The sequence below is a fragment of the Sinocyclocheilus grahami genome, unplaced genomic scaffold, assembly GCF_001515645.1.
Source record: "Sinocyclocheilus grahami isolate Dianchi unplaced genomic scaffold, SAMN03320097.WGS_v1.1 scaffold28.1, whole genome shotgun sequence".
In the NCBI taxonomy this organism is placed as follows: Eukaryota; Metazoa; Chordata; class Actinopteri; order Cypriniformes; family Cyprinidae; genus Sinocyclocheilus; species Sinocyclocheilus grahami.
Window position 1 is genome coordinate 1,307,545 of NW_015505207.1, and position 26,308 is coordinate 1,333,852.

The following is a 26,308-nucleotide window of genomic DNA, read 5'->3' on the forward strand; positions in this document are numbered from 1 at the left end:
CATGGTTACCAGTGCAATAATTTATTGGGTTCTCCAACTGGGAGAAGCGTTTTTTATCTAAGATAGATGTATCATTATGCACCGATAATTCCTCCTAGAAAACGTGGCTGGCTGTGTTTGCTTTGCCTTTGCGAGGGATTCTGTATGCTACCCCAGTTGATTTCCACACCTAAAAGGACAGGGCATCTCATTTCTTGTCACTGTGTCTCAAATTCCTAAAGGTACAATTAGCATTTTGCCTGACAAAATGTTGAAAGGTTCATAGATTGATATTTGCAAAAATGCAGCAAGATGCTTTTTTTCCCCAAATGCAAATTTTGACATTTATTAACTTTTATTCCAGATCTGTTTATGGATTGTAAAAAGTGTGCATACATTTAACAAGAATCAGGTGAAATTACAATGTTTACACAGTTGCTGTTCGATGCAAAGTGTGTGATTTAACACGGAGGCGATGAAATTTTTACTGTCCTTGATTTATGTCTTCTATGGCATTTCTAATGAGAGGGAGCGGCGTTTCATTGAAGAACAGCGCAGGAAACTACATTTACTGCAGACCTTTTCTTTCTCAGGGGTGCTTTTCCCCTGTGAAATAATGTCAGCACTTTCCCACCTTCAAAGTCCTTTTGTTTTTCTCAATCTATTAACAATTCTAATTGTACAGCACTTGTTAAGTAAGCATGGTAAATAAGCCAGGAAACGCATTATTTCCCTTTAGTGCAGATTAAAGGTAGCACTGCGCAATGTTGAAACACATTAGTGAACACTAAAGACAGCAAACAGAAACGCACACTTCTGTCTTGCTCAGCTGCGTGGTGAGCTTCCTGACGTTAAAGAGTTGTTTCTGTGAGAAACAACTACCTCATTCTGTCCACATATCTGTTAATGAACATATCCGTGCTCTGGAATCTTCAAAAGGGATGCAATCACTTTAAATTTGATTAAAGTGATACATATTAGGCTGCCTGGATGGCAGACTCTTAACTGAGCTTGGATTAATGGGAGGACGGGCAAGAACTGCATCAAACTCCTCTTAAGGACCTTTGAAGAACAACATTGCTAATCGCTCATAAGGACGCTGTAGAACATGTTTGTTGGGTAAAAATAAACAAATTATGCTTTGTTTGGTAACACATTGCCAGCTTCAGCTGGCATTTCTGATAGATATCCATAGACTAATATGTATGTATGTGTGTCTACGGTGAAATGCAGATGGCCTGGCACACATAAGCCCTTAGTTAGGATTCTGTTTAAGTGTTAAAATCAATTCCAAGCAAATAACGTGGAAACCTTTGTGTAAGCACTTTTTACACTCTTAATTCTCCCTTGTTAAATTAGCCTCGGTGTTGGAATGATGGGACAGCAGATGAAGAAGAGACTTAAGAATGCTAATACTAAAGTATCTAAAGGTTTGCAACTTCGGTAGTTGAAAATTTACCATAGTCTCTTTAAATAATATGAAATACAAATGAACTAACAATATATATAATGAATAGAACAACTGAATACATATGAGCAATATATTTTTATATATACTGATTTATTTACAGTACTTTGTAGTCATGAATGTCACAGTTTAGCTTTCACAATAATATATGACAGATGATAAATCATTGTAAATTCATGGTTACCAGTGCAATAATTTATTGGGTTCTCCAACTGGGAGAAGCGTTTTTTATCTAAGATAGATGTATCATTATGCACCGATAATTCCTCCTAGAAAACGTGGCTGGCTGTGTTTGCTTTGCCTTTGCGAGGGATTCTGTATGCTACCCCAGTTGATTTCCACACCTAAAAGGACAGGGCATCTCATTTCTTGTCACTGTGTCTCAAATTCCTAAAGGTACAATTAGCATTTTGCCTGACAAAATGTTGAAAGGTTCATAGATTGATATTTGCAAAAATGCAGCAAGATGCTTTTTTTCCCCAAATGCAAATTTTGACATTTATTAACTTTTATTCCAGATCTGTTTATGGATTGTAAAAAGTGTGCATACATTTAACAAGAATCAGGTGAAATTACAATGTTTACACAGTTGCTGTTCGATGCAAAGTGTGTGATTTAACACGGAGGCGATGAAATTTTTACTGTCCTTGATTTATGTCTTCTATGGCATTTCTAATGAGAGGGAGCGGCGTTTCATTGAAGAACAGCGCAGGAAACTACATTTACTGCAGACCTTTTCTTTCTCAGGGGTGCTTTTCCCCTGTGAAATAATGTCAGCACTTTCCCACCTTCAAAGTCCTTTTGTTTTTCTCAATCTATTAACAATTCTAATTGTACAGCACTTGTTAAGTAAGCATGGTAAATAAGCCAGGAAACGCATTATTTCCCTTTAGTGCAGATTAAAGGTAGCACTGCGCAATGTTGAAACACATTAGTGAACACTAAAGACAGCAAACAGAAACGCACACTTCTGTCTTGCTCAGCTGCGTGGTGAGCTTCCTGACGTTAAAGAGTTGTTTCTGTGAGAAACAACTACCTCATTCTGTCCACATATCTGTTAATGAACATATCCGTGCTCTGGAATCTTCAAAAGGGATGCAATCACTTTAAATTTGATTAAAGTGATACATATTAGGCTGCCTGTTTTCTTTGGGCCTTTCAGCTAATTAAATAGCTTTGTGTGGCATCGACTGCTTTTCTTAGACACAACACCCCAGTTCAACTTTGCTGGTCTGGACAGCCATATCTTAATTGGGGATCATTTCGCAAATGTGGTTCAATTTCCTTTACAAGACAGTTACTGTTAACTGCTATTTTTAAAGCCAATAACAACGTCAAAGCTCGGGATGATTAAAGCAATTAAAGTTTCCCTTTGTTTTCTGAATACAGTGAGATAGGCGGCCGTGTTTGTATAACATTTATTAAACATTTACTAAATGGAATTGAATCTGTCATCGCAGAAGTTTTTGGAGACAATTACTTTTTTGTGTGGCGAGCACGCTTTCGTTCAGGGACTGTTTTGAGCTTATATCCCTGATTAGCCTTGTGATTTTAATCAAACTTTACCCTTAAATCTACACACAGTGTGAAGAACTCATGTGTAATTTCAGCACCAGACTTTACCCAATTAGCATACTACATTTTCTCCATTAGATAAACTGCCTTTTGAGATCTGACTGGTTTAATCTGTTTAATGTGCGTGTAAACTATAATCTCTCAATTCTGCAGATTCCCTTAAGGACATTTCACATACTCTTCGTTTTTGAAATGCATGATCTAGCACCGCTCTTAAAATCAGAATTGCATGCTGATTAGAAGTCGGGTATTTCACAGAGTTTTTCCTTCCTGGTCAGAGGGAGGGAGCAGAGTTACATGCAAGTAATCAGCCGCAGACTAGTTTCACCCGCAAGTTTAATGGCGTTTTACAACCAGACGTGTTGCTGGAACCGCACCAGTGTCACATACAGATGTTACTAATCAGTGGATGCACAGAGAACAATGCAAAAAAAGAGGAAAATAATTCAGGAAAATGTCAGCTGTAATCATTGTCTTAGACCTCTGTGCCACATGCAGTGATTTCTGGGAAGGCTTAGCATTCTAAAAATCAAAACAAATGAACACCGGATCGTACCCGTCAGTATTTGGGCTATTGTAGCTAGCATGAAATGACACCGAGGGTTTTGGATGCACAATATGTTTCTTTTATAGGATGCAAATGTATTGAGTGATGCAACAGACGGCTGAACGTTGGGTTCGATATGTAGCGCAGATTCTGACTAGAATGAGTCTTTGTGCAGGTTCCTTTTGAAGTCACTTCATTGATTACCTCAACCCTCTAGGAAATGGCTTCTGCATCTCATGTACATTATAACAAATGTTCTCTTTGCATTACAATTGAATTGTGATTGTTATGTTCAATCAATGGGAAAGGTCAAAGGATCGCCACTGCCAGCAATTTAATGGGGAAGTCGATGGAGATTCATTTTAATCACTGTGGCTGTTGCCGAACGAGCACAACAGGCCCTGTGAATGGCACGGTAATTACTACTGTTTATACAGGTTTACCTTCCAATTTAGATATCCACAAATCTCTCGCCTGATATAAAAGTCTGTGCGGCTTTTAACAGGGGACGGGGCACCGCAGAATAATTGTGCAGCTATCAAGCGGCTGCTTTTGAAAAAATGAAATTAGCTCTCTTTTAAAGACTGATATCACCAGAGGGGCAGTATTTTACATACGGTTGGACGTTTTGCCAGCTCAGCTCACAAGACACTCGGCTGGCATCTTTCCAAGTGAATCCTGAGATTTGCAGATATATTTGCAGACAGGATGCACACAGAGAGAGAGAGTGAGTTGTAAGGCAGGATGGCATCATCATAACAACCGCACAAATGGATCTGAGCATCAGAACAGCTTGACATCTGATAATTATTTCATGGCATCGTATCTCTGTAATGCACATAATGAACCACGACGTTCCAAGTTTATGCTAGGAAGCTAAACATTAATGAGAATTTATGTTAGTAATGTACTTTTGATAGACATATATGTATATATACTGTATATATATATATATACTGTATATATATATATACTGTATATATACAGTGTTGTTCAAAATTATTCATACCCTTGGTAAATATGATCAAAGAAGGCTGTGAAAATAAATCTGCATTGTTTATCCACTTGATCTTTCATTCAAAAAGGAAAAAAACTAACCTTTAATTAAAGTAAAAAAAAAAAAAGAGATAAAAGTGGGGGAAAATCACATTATGAAATAAATATTTTTCTCTAATACAGTAAGAGGACGTGTGTCTATATCGTCCTAATGCACGGTGAGGAGGAGGGTTTGAGTGGCCAAAGACTCCAAGGATCACAGCTGGAGAACTGCAGAAAATAGTTGAGTCTTGAGGTCAGAAAGCCTAAAAAAATACAATGTTTTTTGGGAGGGTTTCAAGAAAAAACTAGAGAAGAAAATGCTTTCATCCAAAAACAAACTCCAGCATATTTATTTGCTAGACAGGACTGGAACTTCAAATGGGACTGGGTTCGATGGTCATATGAAAAAAAAAGAGGCTTTTTATCAGCAAACACTCAAGATGGGTTTGGTGCACACAGAGATAAAAAAAGTACCCCATGTGTACAATGAAATATACTGCTGGATCTTTAATGTTGTGGGCCTATTTTTCTGCCAGAGATCCTGGATACCTTGTTCAGATAGATGGCAGAATGGATTATATAAAATACCAATGGATAAAAAATTAAAAACTGACTGACATGCTAGAAATCTTATAATGGGCCATGGTTGGATCTTCCAACAGGACAATGATCCACAAAAAAAACATCAAAATCAAAACAAAAATGGGTCACTGAGAACAAAACCAATCTTCTGCCCTGGCCAACCCAGTTCCCTGAGCTGAACCCAGAAATGAGTGTGGTGAACTGAAGAGGAGAAGCATCAACATGCAGCTGGAAATCTGAATGGTCTGGAGAGATTCTGTATGAAGGAATGGTCTCTGATCTCCTGTAAGATGTTCTCTAAACTCTTCAGGCATTATAGGTGAAGACTCAGAACTCAGAGCAAAAGGTGGTTATAAAAAGTATTGGATAAAAGAGTATGATTAATTGTGGCCAATGTGTAGAAACATTTTTCTCACATTTTAAATTCTTATTCTCAAATGAAAGGTTAGATTTTAGTAAATTTTTTAAATAAAATATCTAAAGGATTGATGATACAGATTAATTTTCACAGCCTTCTTTGGTCATATTTACCAAGGGTATGAATAATTTTGAGCACAACTGTATATGAACATATATATGAACATTGCAAAAAAATATATATATATTATATTATATATGTAATATTCACCCCCAAAATATGAATGATATATTATTGTATTATTATTTGTATTATTATTGTATGAAGTGTTTATATAGCCTAGTGTTTTTTTTTTTTTTTTTGGAAACTGCAAAGGATATTTTTCAGGATATTTTAATTAATAGAAAGCTCAAAAGAACAGCATTTATTTAAAATCCTTTGTAAAATAAGATTATAAATGTCTTTATTATCACTTTTAACCAATTTTAATGCCTCTCTCTCTCTCTCTCTCTCTCTCTCTCTCTCTCTCTCTCTCTAAGTATTGCATGTTATACATATAAAAAAAATTGTTGCCAACCAGTGAACTTTGTTTCTCTTGCAGATTACATTTCTTACTTTTTGTGCTTTGATAATAGTTAAATTCCTCCATAAAATGCAGCTGACTTTTGTTAAATGTCATCTGGGTTTGATTTATAAAGAACATTTCTGTTAAGAGGGGGTTTTATCCATCTTTTACTGATAAATTGGAGTTATTTATAATGAAATGCATTAACTGTGCTAAAGAACTTTACGCCTTTAAACAAATGTAATTAATCTCTCTCTCTCTCTCTCTCTCTCTCTCTCTCTCTCTCTAAGTATTGCATGTTATACATATAAAAAAAATTGTTGCCAACCAGTGAACTTTGTTTCTCTTGCAGATTACATTTCTTACTTTTTGTGCTTTGATAATAGTTAAATTCCTCCATAAAATGCAGCTGACTTTTGTTAAATGTCATCTGGGTTTGATTTATAAAGAACATTTCTGTTAAGAGGGGGTTTTATCCATCTTTTACTGATAAATTGGAGTTATTTATAATGAAATGCATTAACTGTGCTAAAGAACTTTACGCCTTTAAACAAATGTAATTAATCACATGTTACCCATTAATTGCGAAAGTCCCATTTTATGCCAGTATTCATATAGAGGCCTTATAGGAACTTAATTCAGATACATTTACACAGACTTCTGTCATTTCAGATTCCATCCGTCCTGTAAACAATAAAATCTGCATTCCACTATGAGGTTCCTTCACAATTTGTATTGACATGCAACATTCCAATCAGGGACTAAAAATATTTGCTTTAATTATGTCTCTGAAGGTCATACCTGATTTGTGCAGGAACTGCTTTATGGAAATGAGCCGGCTAGAAGATCTGTAGTTTTATTAGAGCACATTTGGTCTCTGTTTACTCTCTGATCTCATCTGTAATGTGAACACAACAAAGAGAGCTGTAGTTTTGCTTTGTGAAACATTCCGACGGCAGTGAACTCAGAAAATTCCAGTCTGGGGAGAAACTCCATTCTCATTAAGCAAAGAAAGTGTGCTATCATTCTCTCAACATCTAATTTAATGACAGTCCCCAACTGGCTGTCATAAAGTTTTCATTCAGACGTCTACTAAATGAGGGGGCTCTAATTGGGAGTCTCTGTGTATTAACCTTGTCCTTTGTGTACCTGTATGAGAAATGCCAAACTATGCTTTTCTTCAAAGGAACAAATGAAAAGGAAAGCTAGCATCTTTCCCCAGGACAGGACCCCCCCACACACACTTTTTGATAGATGCATCTGTAAAGCTCAAGCACCCCTTCATCAACAGCAATTAAGATTTTAAATATATATACTATATACACTGTGTATGTGTGTATATCTATCTATCTATCTATCTATCTATCTATCTATCTATCTATCTATCTATCTATCTATCTATCTATCTATCTGTCTGTCTGTATATATATTAGTGCTGTCAAACGATTAATCGTTATTAATCGCATCCAAAATAAAAGTTTTTGTTTACATAATATATGTATGTATGCTTTTTATATTTATTATGTATATATAAATACACACACATGCATGTATGTATTTCAGAAAAATATGTTATGGTTATATATTAAATATATTTATTTATAATATAAATTTTATGAATATAAACATAAACATGTAAATACATGTAAATATTTCCAAAATTATTATTATTTTTTCCTAGTTAAGTGTTATCCATATATCCATATATATACATATATATATATATATAGAATTTATTCAAGTAATGACAAAGTTGAATTTTCTATTTCAATTTATTTTTTTATTACATTTCTTTCAGCAAGGATTTTTTTTAATTGATCAAAAGTGACAGTAAAGACATTAAAATTGTTTTAAAAATTAGTTTCAAATAAGGGTTGTTCTTTGAAGAATATGAAGCTAAAAAGAACAACCCTTATTTGAAACTAATTTTTAAAACAATTTTAATGTCTTTACTGTCACTTTTGATCAATTAAAAAAAAATCCTTGCTGAAAGAAATGTAATAAAAAAATAAATTCAAAAGATTAACGGTAGAGTGTGTGCTTATATCTGTTTTTCTTTACCATATATATTTGCATATATATTTAGAAACATTAGATTGTTTTTATTTCTTATTTTTTATCCAAGAAGTGAAAAAATATATATATTATTGCATTATTGTTTTATTTTTCTGGTAATATATTTACAATAAGGTTCCATTTGTTTACATTAGTTAACTACATTAGTTTACATGAACTAACAATGAATAATACTTCTAGCATTTACTAATCTTTGTTAATGTAATTTTAACATTTACTCATGCATTATTAAAAACAAACGTTGTGTCTGTTAATATTATTTACTAGACCTAACAATCAATAGTTGTATTTTTATTAATTAATGAAGATGAATAAACACTATAACAAATATATTGCTTATTTTTAGTTAAGACATTAACTAACATTAACTAATGGGACCTTATTGTAGGTAACCATTTTTCCTTTAAAATGTACTGGATGTAAATAATTGTGTGAGGCACTATTGTTTTAATATTTTGACTGCAATATTTATTTATTTATTATTATTATTTGAATTTATTATTATTATACTATAACTATTTCTGTTTTACAGGTTTGCAGTCTCTCACTGACTTATACGGTGGGTGATGTTGGGGGCCAGCTTTCGGAGAGCTGAGGGTAAAACTGTGTGTGGCTACTGCGTCATCTGCCCTCTGCCATGGTGTGTGTGTGTGTGTTTGTGTGTGTGTGTGTGTGTGTGTGTGTGGCGTCTCCGGATGGATGGGGTCAATGGCATGCGACCTTGAGGAGACAAATATTCAAAATCAATAAGTATTTGTCTCACTCTGCACTCTGTTTGTCTGAGCAGCATTTTAAGCTGCATCCTCCCCCAAGCAAGGAACAATGTGAGTAATGAACGTGAGTCAGAAGACAGACATACAACACTTGCAGATGTACCCAAATATTTACTGCATGGAAGTCATGTTTATTCATCAGATGAGAAGGTAAGTAGGTTTGCATTTAATGCAGTCTGCCAATATGTTGCAATGCACGGCTATAACACCTGTTTCTATTTGAACCAGGTACACACATTTTATGCAATTAAAGTTATTTATCTCCTTTTTTCAAAGTTCACCAGTTATGTTGAAATACTCTTAATGTCCATAAGGGGGATGATGTATGATTGGTGTAATTATTTCTTATTCACCATGCTTTCTAAAGCATATCAATTTTGTTAATACCATGTAATTAAAACATGTCAGTGCACTACAAGTTGCGAGCTGTATTAATGACTGTGAAAATTATTTTAATTAAATAGCCAATTATAGAAAAATCCTAACCATGAGAATTGACATTTAAATGAATTTCATTTAAATTGCTTTTCAACATTGTTTTATCAAAGCCTTATAGGCTGAATAAATTATAATATCAAACAACATACAGTGCAATTGATCATACGCGAGTCATATCGTAGTTCTACTTTTAAACACTGATCCATTAGCTTTATGGTGATTCATACAGATGGAGGGAAACTCTATGCACGCTGTCTCTCCATTCGTTAGTCTTCTAACCGGTGCATTCAGGATGAGGAAAGAAAGTAGCCAGATTGTTCTCGGCTTGTTTGATGGTTCATGTATGTCTGATGTTTGCTGTGTGTTCTCCCTGTAACAAATACCATAAACAAAACGGAAGGAGTTAGTCATCAGCGCTGCGACGCCATCAAACCTTTGTGCGTGTGGTCTTGTGATGGGCCTTTCCTCATTAGCGATGTCATGTCATCCCCCGGCAGTCATCATGGGCCTCTGATATGATATAAACACATGGAAGAAACACATAAATCTCGTTGACTAACTTCAAGCACTATTTAGAAACCATTTAAATGGAATAGAAACCATTAGAAAGAGAATAGAAACAAAGAACACCCTTTATGCTCCTTCAGAAGATAATTGAACAAACAGTCAGACTGTTTTCATTTGTGGTAGCATTTATGTCATCTGTTTGCCTTCCTGATGGATCGGATCTTTTTCAAGTGCTAGTAGTGTAAATGCCAATGTTGTGAACACATTGGTACACCTTTTTCTTTAAGGAAGGAGCATGTTGGCCCAAGTTAGGGCTCTCAACTTTAATATATTAATGAACAATTTATATATATATATATTGTTTTATGTTGAGGAAGATTACGTATAACTGTCTAATTGAGGTGGACATGCCATTTCTATGCTGTTGACCTTGAAGAGGACTTGCTTAAAACAGTTTAACATTCGTTCTCAGCTGTTTCAAGCTGTTCTTTGTTGTATATAACCTCTTGATTACTGTTGGTTTGAACTTCTCTCAGGTAAACTGTGTTATCATGTAGCATTCCTCTCATCCTGGCTCATTGAATAATGATGCAGCGTAGAATGGCTTCTTCTAATGAGCGAGATCAAGGAGTTCTTTTCTGGCCGTGATGCTTGTATTTACCCAGTACATAAAGATTGCAGACATTGTTAATTTAACCAATAAAACTAATTGAACATTCAAAGTTTGAATGCAGTGAACAACTGAGAGTTTCTCTGCATTGTGCATCCTGCTGTTTGTCTATTGAAAGACTGTTGTTCTAATGGGAGTTTGATTCATCAGGCCCACCCAGCTTGTTAAGAGACTCTGAATCGGAGACATCATAGAGGTCCTGTGGCGTTTGTGGATGCCTTTTTGTCTTATCATCATTCTTCTCTAAACGAATGTCTGCTAGCAGTTCTTTGTGAGGAATTTTATGGCCATCATTTGCAGTTAACCCCATGCTAACATGAAAAATTGTTGGCAAACGATCATGACATTCATTGTTTTTAATGAAATCTTAATATGATGCATATTTAAGCAAAGGTTAGCAACATAAAGGGCAACTTTGTCTGGCTATGAATTTGAAGTGGGTATTGATTTTTACACTACATGCTACCTCTGTGCCTGAATGACAATTCTGAAATGGCATTCTGCTTATCTTTAAGCAGATCAGATCAGTACTAACTTGAACTTATAAGTTTACTTGGATAGGTTCTGACAGTGTACGCTTCCATGTTGTTTTTTCTTTGCTTCAAGAGAGTACAGAACTATGTTCAAATGTGGTCTTTGAAGAAATACATATGTGCAAAACGAGACACGAGATTATACAGTATTATATACTCTGGGGGTCTTTTATTCATATATCAAAAAGGGATGTGTTTCAACATCTGCACTTTTTTGTTGTTGCTCTGTATCAAATTTTGAAACGCAATGTTTCTATAATTGTCTGTTACAAATAGAAAACATACACATTTTAATTTTTGTTTCCCTACATGTTTATAGTTTTAAATCAAAATTCTAAAGCTTTAAGAAATGTATAAAAATGTTTAAAACATATTTTAAATTGAAAAGAAATATAAAAATGCATAGACTATAACATATTGTGTGTGTTAGTCACTTTCACAATTGTGTGTAATGTGGCCTACACTGACCTATTTTATGCATCTTTGTAAATTCAGTAAAAGTAACTTGAAAATGTAATACATGATTTTTCTTTTAACATGAAAACTTGCGTGGATGCCATATATCCAATTAAACAAGACAACAAATTCAGATGATACCAGTTCTGTCAACATAGGCCTGACGGCAAATCAAAAATGCCGGACCTGAAATGTTACTTTACCTACTTTTTTTTGTTCTGTAAATCCTCTTATAACTTGTACCATCACCTCAGGAGGATGGTGATCATGTTTGAAGTAATTTCACCCCCTGTAGCTCATTTCTAATTGGTTAAACTGATGGTGTTACACCTCACACCGGTCTCTTTTTTAGTAACTCACCTGAAGTTTTGAATATGCTACTGATTCAATTCACACTACTTTTTGCATCTATAATTTTGTTCATTATATTAGTGATAACTTTTATTAATATCAACAACAAACATATTTACAACACATCATTATATACATAGCTAAATGTTTCTTCAAATATTTTCCATAAATGTATACAATATTAATGAAATGATAAAAAGTTTGAACATTTTTTTATTTGTATATTGTCTCACTCAAAAAGTGTGAACTTCAAGTGTACTTTCAAACAATGAACAATAATAGTCGACAGGCGTCCTGACATGTATTAAGTTGAGTTTCAGAGAACATTCCTAGAAGAAGCACAGGTTTCATCCGAGCTCACGAAAAGGTTGTAAGTAAACGCTGGAAACGTTCCGCGCACTGTTCCACTAGGGTCGCATTAGATTGTGCATGTCTCCGTTTCAAAGGCTTGGCAGTGGCTCCTCCCTCTCTGTACCTTGTGACAACAACAACTCATCCACAGAGCAGAGGCACACTTTTCTGCTGATTTTCTTCCTGTCATTCTCTCTCAATCTTTCTCAGAGCCCTAATTTCAGCACGGCACCTCTCCACATCCATTCGCGCTTCGGCGGAGCGCACTCGGGGTGGATTTCTTCTTCTTTGCGCTACTTTTGCATACTGGCTCTGCTTCCCGTCTGAACTTATTTGATAGGTGAACTTATTTGATTAACACCATGGCCGTACCGGCTGCTCTGATTCCCCCATCGTCTCTGGTCCAGCCGTGTCCGATCCTAACTTCTTCGTCAGCATCATCATCATCATCATGTTCCGCGACCGCAGCATCATCATCCTCGCCCTCGGCCGCTTCTGCGTCTCCTTCTCAGTCAGCGACTCAGAATCTGTTCCGCACGGATCTGATCAGCACCAACACAAGCAGCATCCCACTGGCCGGCAAGCCCGTGTATTCTACCCCGTCCCCTGTTGAAAACACCCCGCAGAATAATGAGTGTCGGATGGTAGAGCTCAGGGGCGCCAAGGTGGCCTCTTTCACGGTGGAAGGACAGGAGCTCATCTGCCTGCCCCAGGCGTTTGACCTGTTTCTTAAACACCTGGTCGGGGGTCTGCACACCGTCTACACCAAACTCAAGCGGCTGGAGATCACGCCGGTGGTGTGTAACGTGGAGCAGGTCCGCATCCTGCGCGGACTGGGGGCCATCCAGCCCGGGGTCAACCGCTGCAAACTCATCTCCAGAAAAGACTTCGAGACCCTCTACAACGACTGCACTAATGCCAGGTTAGAACACTCTTTTAGTGCTTTAAAACAAATAATCAATAGTCAAGTTAGATAAGAAGTCAAGTGAACCTTTCGTTAGAATGTATGGGTAGTAAACCTCATGTAGCTACTCTATGCGTTAGTAATATGTGGAAATAATGTACAGGATATTTGCAAGTACTTTCAGATTTTTACTTGCACTTTAAAAAATAAAAGTCCGAACTGTTTTTGCAGTCTGATGTCACACGAGATCAACAAATAACTTTTTATTCTGTAGTTTTATGTTCTTTATTTGTAATGTGGCATCAATAACTTTGATCTAAAGAACTCTATTTAGGGAGAAAAATAGAGGGATCTTTGCTGAACGTAAGGTGTTGCAAATAACCATTGAAGAAACACATCTTGTTCTTAGATCATTAAAATAATCCTAATAAAAATATAGAAAAATTTGCTACAAATTCTAGAATACTATAAAGCGACTAACTCAACTTTTTGCAATGGTAGAAAGTTGAATATAATAAATGCAATCATTTTATTGAAATTTTGTAGTGCATGTAAACTACAGGGTGTTTTCTTTTTTCAAATATTTACCAGAATTAATAATTCATAAATGACAGTTGACCCTAAATGTATTTTCTGGAAACCATGCACAGGTTTATGTATAGAGCATGAGAACTTTTTATTCTTTTGGTTATATTTTTTCTACTAACAAATTTGATGTTTTAAAGTCACCATGCTTTTGTGCATGCTGTAAGCATGAGTGAGCTCATATTGAGCATATGAGGAACATTTTAGTTGAAATAATTTTCTGTTATTTGAGCAGATTTAAAATAAGCATGCTTGTCAGACTTATTATAATAGATGTTCTCTCCTATGTATTAGTTGTATTTATAAGCAGACATTTCTTTCTGCTCTTTTCTTCCTCTGGGGAAAAATCAAATCATAGTCAATAAGTGCTTGTATACTTAATGGCAGGAGTGATACAGTGCTTGAAGGTACAAAATCACGCAGGAAACAATTACTGCTTGTAACATCGGTTAATAATTCGCCCTTAAACTTTAATGTCACCCTTTAGTGATCAAGGGAATGGGCCCAATAATTACTAGAAAAAGTAAGCTAATTTAAAAATATCAAGGTGTTGACAGCTCATCTGAAATGAAAACATAAAACACCTTGCATGCAGCAATTCGAGTGTTGTACAATTTCAGATATTTTTTTTAATGAGGAATTTCAATGCTGTAAAAACTGAAAATTAAATCACAAGTTGTTTATGAGAATATTGTCACAAATTGCTCATTATATTGTTGCCAATCTTTTTAAATCTGAATGTGAAATCTGACAGGAACTGTTTTTCCAAAGTTATTTTTTAAACACAATATTATTAATTAAAATAATTACAACATTAAAAGATGTGTACAAAATAACACTCACACACGTAATGTGATTTTCTGTTTTGGACAAGTGCCACTTTTATTCAGTGTGAGTGTGAAATAAAAATTCTTCTGTAAAAAACACATCACATATATTTCACATTATAACATGCATTATTGACTACTTATATTTATTTTTTTCTCTTTCGTGTAAAACACATATATTGGATTTCTGAATGCCAGTCATAATAACAGCTGCAGAATAACACCAAATGCATTGCACAGTGCAGTTCATTGTATACTTGATTTAAAGCAGTATATTTATTATACATTTTTGTCTGAAAACGCGCATTGCAAATATTCTCCTCTAGCTTTATGACAAGTGTGATGTATGTTTGTCCAGCAGCGGTGCTAATGGAGCAGTCTGCTCTCAGTCTTTCCCATGCTGTCTGTCTGTGCCGAGCTCCTCCTGGGCCTGAGCTTGCATTCAGTCCGGCTCCCCTCCTCCTCGTGTGGCCCGTCCCAGGGTCCTGAGGTGATGGAGTGTGTGGTTTGAACTGCAGGGCTGGGAAGGAGAGTGGTCAGTGATGGGGTTAAAGGATAATGCAGTGCTACACATTGCTTTAATGACGCTAAAGTGCTGGCCTATTACTGCTGCATAGAGAGGCCTGTAATTGTCTCTGAAAGCACCTGGTACTGCCGGTGTTATGCTGAAATCAATCACCTCCTCTATGTCTGCTTCCCATTTGGAGGATTACATCATTTGTATGGACAAAGGTATCTGCTCGGATGGAACACAAACACACTGGCTCTTATTTACAGTGTGGATTTAATGTATCTACATCTGTTTTGGTTCTCCGTACGGGGAAGGTCAGCATGCTAAGTCATAACTCTTGCATGGACGTGACTTGGGAAGCAGTTACTTGCTCAGATGTTGAATTTTAAGGATGGATCACTTAGTTTATCTAAAGCAGTGTACATTTTAATGATAAAATGTTATGAGTTTAGTTTTTTTGAATTGAGGAAGTTTACCTTGCCATAACATGAGAACATCAGAGGTGTGGCGCATTGTGTTGTGCTAACAAGCATAAGTGGTCAGGTTTGAGTCCTGCTTATTCAAATCCTATTCCCATTAGGCACAAAAATAATTTTAAAAAATGGCATAAGCACTAGCGGTCTCACTTTTCCCACACGCTGCTCGACTTCCAGAGTGCTGAGGAACTGCTAATAATCCTCTTTGCTACGGGATAACAGCGGCCTTACATCTTTGTCTGCTCACGTTAAAAGAATTCCCCCTGAAGCGGAGTCAGACTCGCCCCGTTCTCCCTTCCGCATGAGGACGTGTTCCTCCGGCTCCCCCCCTCGTTCTGCCGGGGACCCTCGGCCCAGATTAATGCGCACCTTCTGCCGCCGAACAGATATGGGGCTGTAATCTCTCTGCTTTCATAGGAGTTATGAGTCTGCCCCGTGAGAAGCAATACTTCAGCTACTTGTTTTCCTTTCCATTTTGTCCGTGTGGGACGGTGCGGTTCTTGCCGCCTGGTGACATTTGAACTCTGAGGAAAGGTTATTGAAACACCAGGGCGGTTGGGCTGGAGGTGAGTGCCGAGGCAGCTGTTACGTCGGAGGCTGTGTACAGACCAGGCGCTTAATTGACAGTCGTTGTCAGGTTAAATAGATGCATATGAATGCACTTGCATATTTTAATTATTATTTTTTTTATATAATTAAATTTAATTTAATGAAGATGCCTTGTGTGTAATTTTATTTAATTATGTTTTAAATTTCTATTTCTATTTTACTTTACGGATTTATACTTCAGTCACAAGTGCATCACATTTAACAAAATAATTTTGTTTGTGTACAACACAGACTGGCATATTTACCGAGGAGCGCCATTATTTTGTTTAGCACTCAGGGGTGCATCTTAACACACAGTGGCAGATTTTATCGCTCTTTTTTCCCCCTCTCTCGCTCTCTTTGCAGTGCTCTTCTGATATATTTGTTTTCGACAAGGCACGGATGTGTTTACAGGTACTCATGGGAAATCTTTGGATCGAATTCAAATCATTCCCAGTCAGAGTGGGTGCTAAGATACCCGTCACCCAGCAACCACATCCAAGAGGGAGCTGAGGCGATAATAACTTCAAAAAACAGAGAGACAGATGCTGATTAGGATGAAAGAGTTGGGGGGGTGGGGTGTATGGGGGGACGGGGGGATGCATGTTAAAGGCTTGTTAAAATCACAGATTCATTGTAGCACTTTCATAAAAATCATATTGTACAATTCCATATTCCTCACTCGCGATCGGTGCTGATAGATCGAAAATGAAGCAGATAAACAATCCGGATTTAATTTTTTCCATCGCCGTGAGTCACTGGAGCTCTCCTTGATAGGATTAGCCATGTGTGTTCAAATTAACTGTGCACTTGGCATCTGTCGTCAATGCAAGAGAAGATGGTAAAAGAGGAGTTTGTTATGAACGTGACACTGATAAAAGCAACTTGATACCTCTGTATGTTCATTTAAAACACTAGTTCTAGAAAAAAATAAACATGTACATTTCTTGAAACACTTATATTTGATGCGTTTCCTCTGTTCAAGCTCTCGTACTTGCACACACTCTTGAATTTCAATATGCAGAACTCACGTTTTTGACATTTGACCTGCGTATTATAGGGGTAGTGCAGCCAAAACTGAAAAAGAGAAATGAAAATCTGTCCCTTACTTGCTCACCTTCATGTCATTCCAAACCTTTTTTTTTTTCCTGCAGAACACAAAAGAAGATATTTTGAAGAACGTTTGTGTAATACAATGTAAGTCAGTAGGGTCCAAAACAACATTGACTTTCACTGTATTGCATTTTCCCAAAAATCTTCTTTTGTGTTCAGCAGAAGAAAAAAGTCATACAGGTTTGGTACAGCATGACTAATTGATTACAGTATTTAATTTTTTTTGGATGAACTGTCCTTTTAAATTAAAAATACGACTGATCAAACACGCAACGTTAATTGCGCGAATAGCGAACGTTCGTGATTCTTAGTACAGGTTGCGTTGACCGTGAGTGACGGTGTGAGTCATCAATCAGTCTCAAATTCAACAAGCAAGTGTAAGTGTGTCGAATCATCTGCAGGTTTCTTTTTTTCTGACCACCAGCTGGATGAAACGAGACAGGACAGTGACACTAGCCTCCGTAGTCGCACCTGAGACAGATTGCCGGTGGAAAAAGCAATGCATTATGAGCTCTCTGACTCCGAGCCCTGGCATGTCTTTAGCCACCATCCCTTCCACATTACAGCATATTTAGAAGTGGTGTGCAGATTGCTGACACTCGCACAGGGACGCTAACCACTACTGACACAAGTTAGAGGGAGCAGATGAGATTTCTTGATTGGAGCTCGATTCCGGGCCTTAGCTCGGCTCTGTCTAATATGGTCACATAAAGAAATTGATTTTCCCCAGAAATTAATTAATTTTTCATATAGCCCAAAGCTGGTGTTTAAAAAGAGAGTGCACTTTCTGGTTTCCTATTTTCCTCCTTTTTTAAAGAATTATTGCCTAATCATATTAATACTTTTGCCCTAAGGATAGAAAGATGATTGTACAAATGCATTCGGAAATATGTATCGCTGAGTATTTATGATTAAATTATGCAAATAACTCGGCTCTCATCCTTCGCGGACCCAAATTGTCTAATTAGGATTGATATGCCGAGTAGATGTTCGGGAATCTGAATACAAGCATGTCCAAAGAGCAGAAAATTGAAAATGACAAGGCCGGAATCCTTAAAAAGTGTTTTTTTTTCACCGTCTAATTCAGCGTAGCTATATAAGGAGTTAATTTTCCCTGGCTTCATTTTTATGTTGAAGCTGACATGAGGAATAAAAAAAAGAAGAATACTTCAGGGAAGCAATCTGAAATGGGATTCCAGAAATGTCCTCTTCTTGTTTTTCCCCCATCTTCAAGATCCTATCAAATGATGAATCTCTTTCTATATAAACTTTTTCATGTTATCACGGAAATATCTGCGTTGTTTGAACTTAATGGCCTCTTCTTGTCCCACTCTGCTGTGATAAAAGAGAATGATGGGAAATCTACCCTGTAAGAGTGATATTTACTCTGTTATAAAATGGAGGAAAGTCATGATGGATGTTTTATGAGCTCTGCGATTTTGAAAGAAGACAGCAAAAGCTGGATATTTAGGTTTGAAGCGCTGTCATAAACAGCGTCAATGAGGTGCGGGGAGCTCGGAGATGCCATCAGCAGGTTTTGGCGGGACTGCAGTGAAGGACAGGTGACCGCTGAGGTCTCGAGGCTGTTTTCATTTAGGTCAGAACAAGCGCCACTTTACAGTGCAATGAGAGCGCCATGACTCCCATTAAAGAAAAACAAAGAGCTCTGAAGTGCTGGAGACTCTTTTCCTAGGACAAAATAAATAGCGTTCTCAATTCAATTCACTTCAAGCTCTCCTGCAAAAACGAATTATATTATTAAAGTACCTTTGATAAAACTACTTTCAGAATTCCGTCATAAATTATATATTTAGTCATTTATGAATACTCCATGAAATATGCTTAACAAGGCATGTTAAGAGTTTTTCTTTGCTCGTTGAAAATACGTTTACATTTTTCAGCACTGCCAAATCGACTGAAGAGTCCTCACTCTGTTTGATGATTCAAAGGAATGAACGAAAAGAGGAAATTATAAGTTTTTTTTTGAAAAACGAATTATATTATTAAAGTACCTTTGATAAAACTACTTTCAGAATTCCATCATAAATTATATATTTAGTCATTTATGAATACTCCATGAAATATGCTTAACAAGGCATGTTAAGAGTTTTTCTTTGCTCGTTGAAAATACGTTTACATTTTTCAGCACTGCCAAATCGACTGAAGAGTCCTCACTCTGTTTGATGATTCAAAGGAATGAACGAAAAGAGGAAATTATAAGTTTTTTTTTTAAATCCACATTCCCCTCTTAGCAGTGCGACAAAAGACTCCTAACACCTCTAAAGGTATCTCATAAAGTTCTGATTGTTATCTAATCTTTACCTGGCCCACAGCTAATGACACTTGAGAATAGAATGGAACTCTATCAGAGCTCAAAGCATGATGGGCCTTTGACAAAGCTGAGACACCAGGCCTTTCTTATGAAGCTGGAATCCTCACGGGCTGCGCAGAAGCCTATCAAGTCAATTTAACACAATTGAATTATAATAGAAAAGCCAAATTTCGGTGCTCGTTCCCACTGAGGATCCCATATGTTGCCCATATTGATGCAGTTGTTTGTGCATTTGTATCTCATTCTCACAGCCTTTTGAGGAAGCATATTTCCAATATTTTTTGCTTTTTATTCAATAGCTTTTATTTCTTTTAATTCATCTATTGCATTGGTGTAAATATGTAAGCGTCAAGTGTTTTGATTAGATTCCTCAAAATGTGCATGACTGTTGTTTACTCTTCCATTTGAATATATGAAACATTTTTAAATGCTGCTGTAGCCTTTTTATGAAAGCAAAGCAATCCGAGACCTTTTAGCTTGATCATAGAATGCCAAATGAAGGCCAACTTGAATGAGTGTCGCACAGCACACAACTTAATGCAGGGAAAACATCCCAACATGCAATAAAGCCCATTTAAAATAAATGGAAATGCTTTCTTTAATAACTGTAGTACATGTATGCATTTCCCAAAACCCTTCTAAACCCTCCACGGGCTTTACTGTATTTCATTATCAACAAACAAAGGTGTTGTTCCTTTGAAAGCAATCCAGAGCTTCTCACATTGCTGTCGTCTAAGTCCAGTGAGACAGCCATTCTGATAACTCTTTCTATGATGCTGTGCTTGAGTTTCTCTTCCAGACTCAAATGTCAGATTCTCGCTAAGGTTTCTTTAAAAAAGAAAGTGTTTTTTCCATAGCAAGTGGCTGTGGTACCCGGCTATTATTACTCTCTTCTTAAAGACTGACAGTTTGCTCCAGAGAGACATGACACCAAAGTCGTCTGCTGGAGGCGTACCACTGCATTTCCCGTCTGTCCAATCAGATATTTGTAAACTGACGACACCTGGCAGGCGAAGGTAAATGGTGAGCCCAGAGCTGTAGCAGACACAGATATTGTGTTCAAGCCTGTGTGCGATGAAACAATTACATATTCAGAAACACAGACACAGTCTCATGATGACTTGAATGAATTCATCTGAGATGGTGAAATCGCATGACATTGTGTGACTTGGATTGTACAAAAATGTAGTACTTTTCATTATTATTTTTTAATTATAATCCTAGTTAGGTTTTTTTGCATAAAATGTTTTTCGTGCGACAAATAATTTCTTAAGATTTCGTCGACTGCAAATTATTATTGTTATTATATTTGTTTATTGAGAGCAGATCATTTCAAAAAGAAAAATATTTTTTCTCAGAGGTGGCTCTTTCATAGCTCTCAAATTTGTATGAGATCTTTTGTCTGAAATTAAATTATAAAAATATATTAATTCAATTAAATATTGACATTTTTTGAATATGTAACTGTGAAATTAATGTGAATTGCATAGCTCATATTGAAATCTTTGACTTTTTAATGCACAGTTTGAGATATTGTTGACATTTCTTCTAAAATTCAAGAGGAGATACATGTGAGATTAATGGGGTCTTTTTCCCAGGAAGAAAATGAGAAACTATTGAGACATTTAAGAGCTTTTTCTTTCCCATGATACCCTTTGTTGTCTTTTGCATTACCTCTATTAATTTTAAGGCATGCTCAAGTCTTTTCCATCCCATGCTCGTACTGCACCAAAAAGGAATACGTTACTAATGATTTTGATTGTGGATTTATTTTAAGACATGACGTCACTAACAGATGATTCAGAGAAAATGATTCCCTTGAAAGTTCTGCTTGTTGTTTTCATTTCAGAGCCGTTGAAGAGAAGGTTCATGGCTGTACATACATTTACATATTTACATTCATGTGCTCGGGAGAGAATATTCTTCCAAAGTGCCTTAAAGAAGAATAATTTATTCTAGTTGTGGATCCGGTCTCACATTTTAAACTCTGTTGTGAGCTGTGTCTCCATTCAGACAGCTTACGCTGTGCTAATACAACATTCCCAGCATAATGTGTCTGTCCACATCTATTATCCCGCTCTGGAACAGGCAGTGTGATATCCGTAAACTTCACATATGAATAGGCTCAGCTGAAAAGGAGAATGAATTAAGTCAAGCTGACATTGCATGCCAATAAGCTTTGTTTCATTCCCAGTGCAGTATTCATTTGCGGCACAGAAAGATTTATTGCTTGATTGACAATTATGAGAGGATGACCTAGTTTTTTGTAATGGAACAAAAATGGTTTTCATGGGACGGCACTGCCTGTCTGTGTATTCTGTGGATGCCAACCAAGTAAGAAGTAGGTTTTCTCAACAACAGAAACTGGGTTATTTGTGTGTGTGTGTATGGGGGGGGGGGGGCTGTTAAAAGAACAGTGAATCACTTTACTTTTTCTCAATGCTTTTTGTCTAGGATAATTCAGTATTAAGTGTCAGCGTTCTCCATAGACATCACCTCCCTTTAAGCTAATACATTCAATTTGCTCCTCAAAGTTATTTTCAATACGATTTGACATGGTTCTCCCTGCAGGCGAGCACTTAAGTAACTTTATACATGGAGGAGGTATGTATAGCCATCCAATAAGCCACTAAACTGTCTCCTGCACTACTGAAGACGCCCAACAATGCCACAGACAGCTACTTATCCAGAGCCGTTTTCATTGGGATCTAGATAACATTTCATGATTCATGCATTTTTGATCTTACCTTTCTATTAACTGTTTTATTCAGCTCAGTAAAGCTCATTACAGCTGTGAGGAGGGCTCTGGCCCCCACGGGACCATTGGTTGAGTGGAACCACACATGGCACAAGCAGGGTTTAGCCAGAAGTTAATATCCTGCAAAATTGTTTCTGAGTAGCTCGGTAGAATACGGATGATTAAATGACACGAGCAGATCAAAAAAACGTTTTCTCTGACTACAAAGTGTTAAGTGCTGGTGCTTTCAAGCGCTACAGATCTCCCAAGGTTGCCATTAAGTGGAATAGGACTTATTTAATGGGAAAGACTGTCCTGCCGAGGAGGGAGAAGGGAACACGGTGCTGGGAGCACAGCGGAAGGCCTTGTGTGCTGTACAGAGAACAGCAAAGCCTTGACAAAACAACAACAACAGGAACAACAGATAAAGACTGTCAGTTTCTTTGTTGTAAGTTCATATTATTAATACTCATATTATTATAACTGATCATTCATAAATAAGCTTAAAAATATATATAAAAGGAAACAAAAACACTTTTAATTTGACAATATATATCGTCACATAAAAAAAGTGTTTTTGTTTCATTATATATAAATATATTTTATATTTATTTATGAACAAACTATCAGTCTGTGTATTAGTGAAAGGGATTTTCATGAATTTCTGCAGATTACATTGTCACACCAGTAGGTGGCAGCAAATTGTTGTTTTTTGAGTGAGTCATGGAATCATTAAGTCAACCGATTCATTCTAAACACTGATTCATTAAGAAAACAAGTAAGTTATTAGGTGATTGTCTTCAGAAACATTTTTTGTTATGCTGGTTGAAAGTTTCTTCACATCCCGATAGCAATCATTAAGTTAAGTGGTCTAAATGTATTTATCTGTATTTATATATTCTGTGGAGGGTGTAGGACCAAGAAATGTTCATCCAATCAAAATGCTCGGTCCGAGCGTTTTAATTGGCTTTCCTACCTGCCTGTCAATGTATGTATCTGCATACCTCTGCGCACCCGGTTCGCGCAGATAGGATATGTCATCAGCGCATTCACGCATGCTGTGCAGACAGAGCGAGAATGGCAGACAAACATCAACAACCCGATCTTCCTTCCTGGTATAGTAGTACTTTTAAGGTTTTCTCACCGGTGAATGACACATGATGTAGCCCAGCAGTTCCCAATTCCAGTCCTCGCGATTCAGATAACCAGCTCGTTAGAAGTGAGCTACGTGCATGAACTGTGTTCCGATCGATATGATCCCTGCACAGTGTTCATTGCTCCCTCCTCACTGAGCAGGGGAAATCAGTTGAAGTTTACTTCACTTCAGAACATGGGCTGGAATTAGGAACCGCTGATGTAGCCTATTGTAGTAATCTTGTCTCTGGTATTCTGGTCTGTGAGCGTATATGGCGTGGCTTTGGACGGCAATTGCAGGGACCGTGGGACGTTCGCTTTCAGTGCTATCAGGCTAAAGTTAGCATTTTCCAAGATCTCCTACTGTACCTTTATTGAATAATTCGCTCAATCGATTTGTTCGAACTCACACTGGTTCATGAATCCATATGATTAAATCATTTATTTAGGAAAGCCACAGTATTGTGTGACTTGGAGACATGAAACACCATTTATAAGTGTTTGGAATTATTTTTGCTAACAGAGCGAAAAAGCACTGGCATCTGTCAATGTTGTGTCTAAACTGTAAGTTATTTACTGAACTGTTGCATTAAAACAATGTCACACACTCTCTTGACTTTGATCTGTATTTGGAACAATGATCTCTCTTGATTTTTGTAATGCTATGTAAATAGTTGGGTCAAAGCCACGCTACATGTTCAGTGTCGACAATGCACACTTTCCTGAAGCCTAAAAAAAAGGAAAACACAGTTTGCCTCACTCATTATTTATGGTACAGTAGTTTGGCTCTCTTAGCAAGCATGTATTTCTGTGTAGCAACTTGACCTTTTATCGCGGTCGAGCGTTACCCGATTCTTTTTGTCTTCACTGCAGCGAATTCCTAAAGCTTCACCTTATGGTGAACAAATGCGAACAGACTTAGTTTCCTAGTCTCTCCAGATCTTCTCCCAAAGATAAAATGGTTTGTTACCAATTCTGAGAAGGCAGATTAAGGGTTGTAAAATGGAGTATGAGGATTTTGCAGTTATCAAATGTCCTCTCACTCTTGACCTTTCAAATGTCAGAAAAGGAATGTGAGACAGAAGCAAGCCCACAGATCTGATGGATCAAAAGCGTCTTTACGCTTCTAGCAGTGACAGAGATTGGAGGATGTTGGGGAAGGCAGCTAAAACAATACATCATATTTATGTCTTCTGTGCTGTTTTTATACTTTAAGTATTGTAGTGGAGTGCTGGAAACAACTCGTAGTTGTTGGGGCATTATGCAATTTTCCCTTGATAAAGGAAGCTCTTCTGCAGCTGTGTCTCTTGCTAGTCTCACAGTCACATTCCAAATAGTCTAATATTATTTCAAGAGTCACACAGCTTTGAGTGGGGCCCTCAAATGCGTACTTTAAAAGAATAGCACACATGCTCACGGCTATGATATGTATATTCGTTTTGTCATGGAAGGAGATTTGAGACAGGATAATTAAAGGTGCGCTTCTCAAAGGGTCAGGGTCAAGCCAATAGGAATGTCAGAGACTTGCGAGGCTATGACAGCTCTTTTCAACAGGCCACGGTGGACTGGTGCAGGCAGAGATAGCGCAGAGCCCCAGAAAGGGCAGCACGCTGACAGCTCTCCAGCCACGCCGTCCCAGCAGGAAGGCATCAGTTTGAGAAACAGATAGTGAGCGAGGCCATCGGTGACGCAGACCAAGTCGGAACAGATTAGGCGCAGCCCGCGGGTCAGCCCGTTCCCACCATTTTGCTTCGCGCCCTCCTGGACCCTGGAGTGTTATTAATAAAAGACAGGGCCAAAGTGCTCATTGAAAATTTCAAACTCACCTCTTTCATTACAGCAGGCGTATGTTGCTAGCTCATCAACACACCATTAGTATGCTAGCTGTGGCCACTAGCTGACATGTAATGTGCCCTACAGTTGTCTTGTTGGTAGTTTCTTTTCCTATTTTTAACCTATGCAACTTAAAGGTGAAACATGCCATTTTTATGTTAAAGCTTAAAGGGATAGTTCACCCAAAAATGAAAATTTTATGTTTATCTGCTTACCCCCAGGGCATCCAAGATGTAGGTGACTTTGTTTCTTCAGTAGAACACATTTGATGATTTTCAAGTCCAACCGTTGGAGTCCATCAGTCTTATAATGCATGGCAATTGTAACAAAGTCTATGAGTGTAAAAAAAACATGCACAGACAAATCCAAATTAAACCCTGCGGCTCATTAGAGGTAAAAAATTATATAAATACTGTTCGGTTTCTGGCACAAACTGATCGTTTCGTGTCTTAGGACATCAATGTGTCGTCATGAGCCGCAGGGTTTAATTTGAATTTGTCTGTGCATGTTTTTTTTTTACACTCATAGACTTTGTTACCATTGCCATGCATTATAAGACTGATGGACTCCAACAGTTGGACTTAAAAATCATCAAATGTGTTCTACTGAAGAAACAAAGTCACCTACATCTAGGATGCCCTGGGGGTAAGCAGATAAACATCAAATTTTCATTTTTGGGTGAACTATCCCTTTAAGATGCTGAGACAGCTTGGTTGGCCAATATTGAACGTAGAGATCCGAGATCCACACAACAGACCAACTTTAGATCCCAGTTTTAAATCTTGGTGTGCTTGTTTCTAATTGTATGCTCTGTCATATTAGGTTTGTAATAATTTTTATGTGCCATGTCATATTCATTTCATAAAAAAAGTAAAAATATCAACCCAGGCTCTTTGGAAATACGTGCCTCTAAATGCATTTCTGCAGCACCGTTTTTATGTACCTTACTGCACGTTTCGTTTCAGTTTCAAAGAGAAATGTCCAGAGAGTGGAACTAAAAC

At 37.1% G+C, this 26,308-nt stretch overlaps 1 protein-coding gene across 5 annotated transcripts in view; it reads left to right on the forward strand.

The window, feature by feature from the left end:
* Positions 1-12,384: 12,384 nt before the first annotated feature.
* The window catches only part of dachd (dachshund d), a 117,722-nt gene continuing 103,798 nt past the window's right edge, over positions 12,385-26,308 (forward strand). For all 5 annotated transcript variants that reach the window (XM_016255584.1, XM_016255591.1, XM_016255598.1 and 2 more), the window contains exon 1: positions 12,385-13,189. In XM_016255584.1, the coding sequence (XP_016111070.1) occupies positions 12,630-13,189 (560 nt within the window). In that variant the 5' untranslated portion in view covers positions 12,385-12,629. The remainder of the gene's footprint in view (positions 13,190-26,308) is intronic.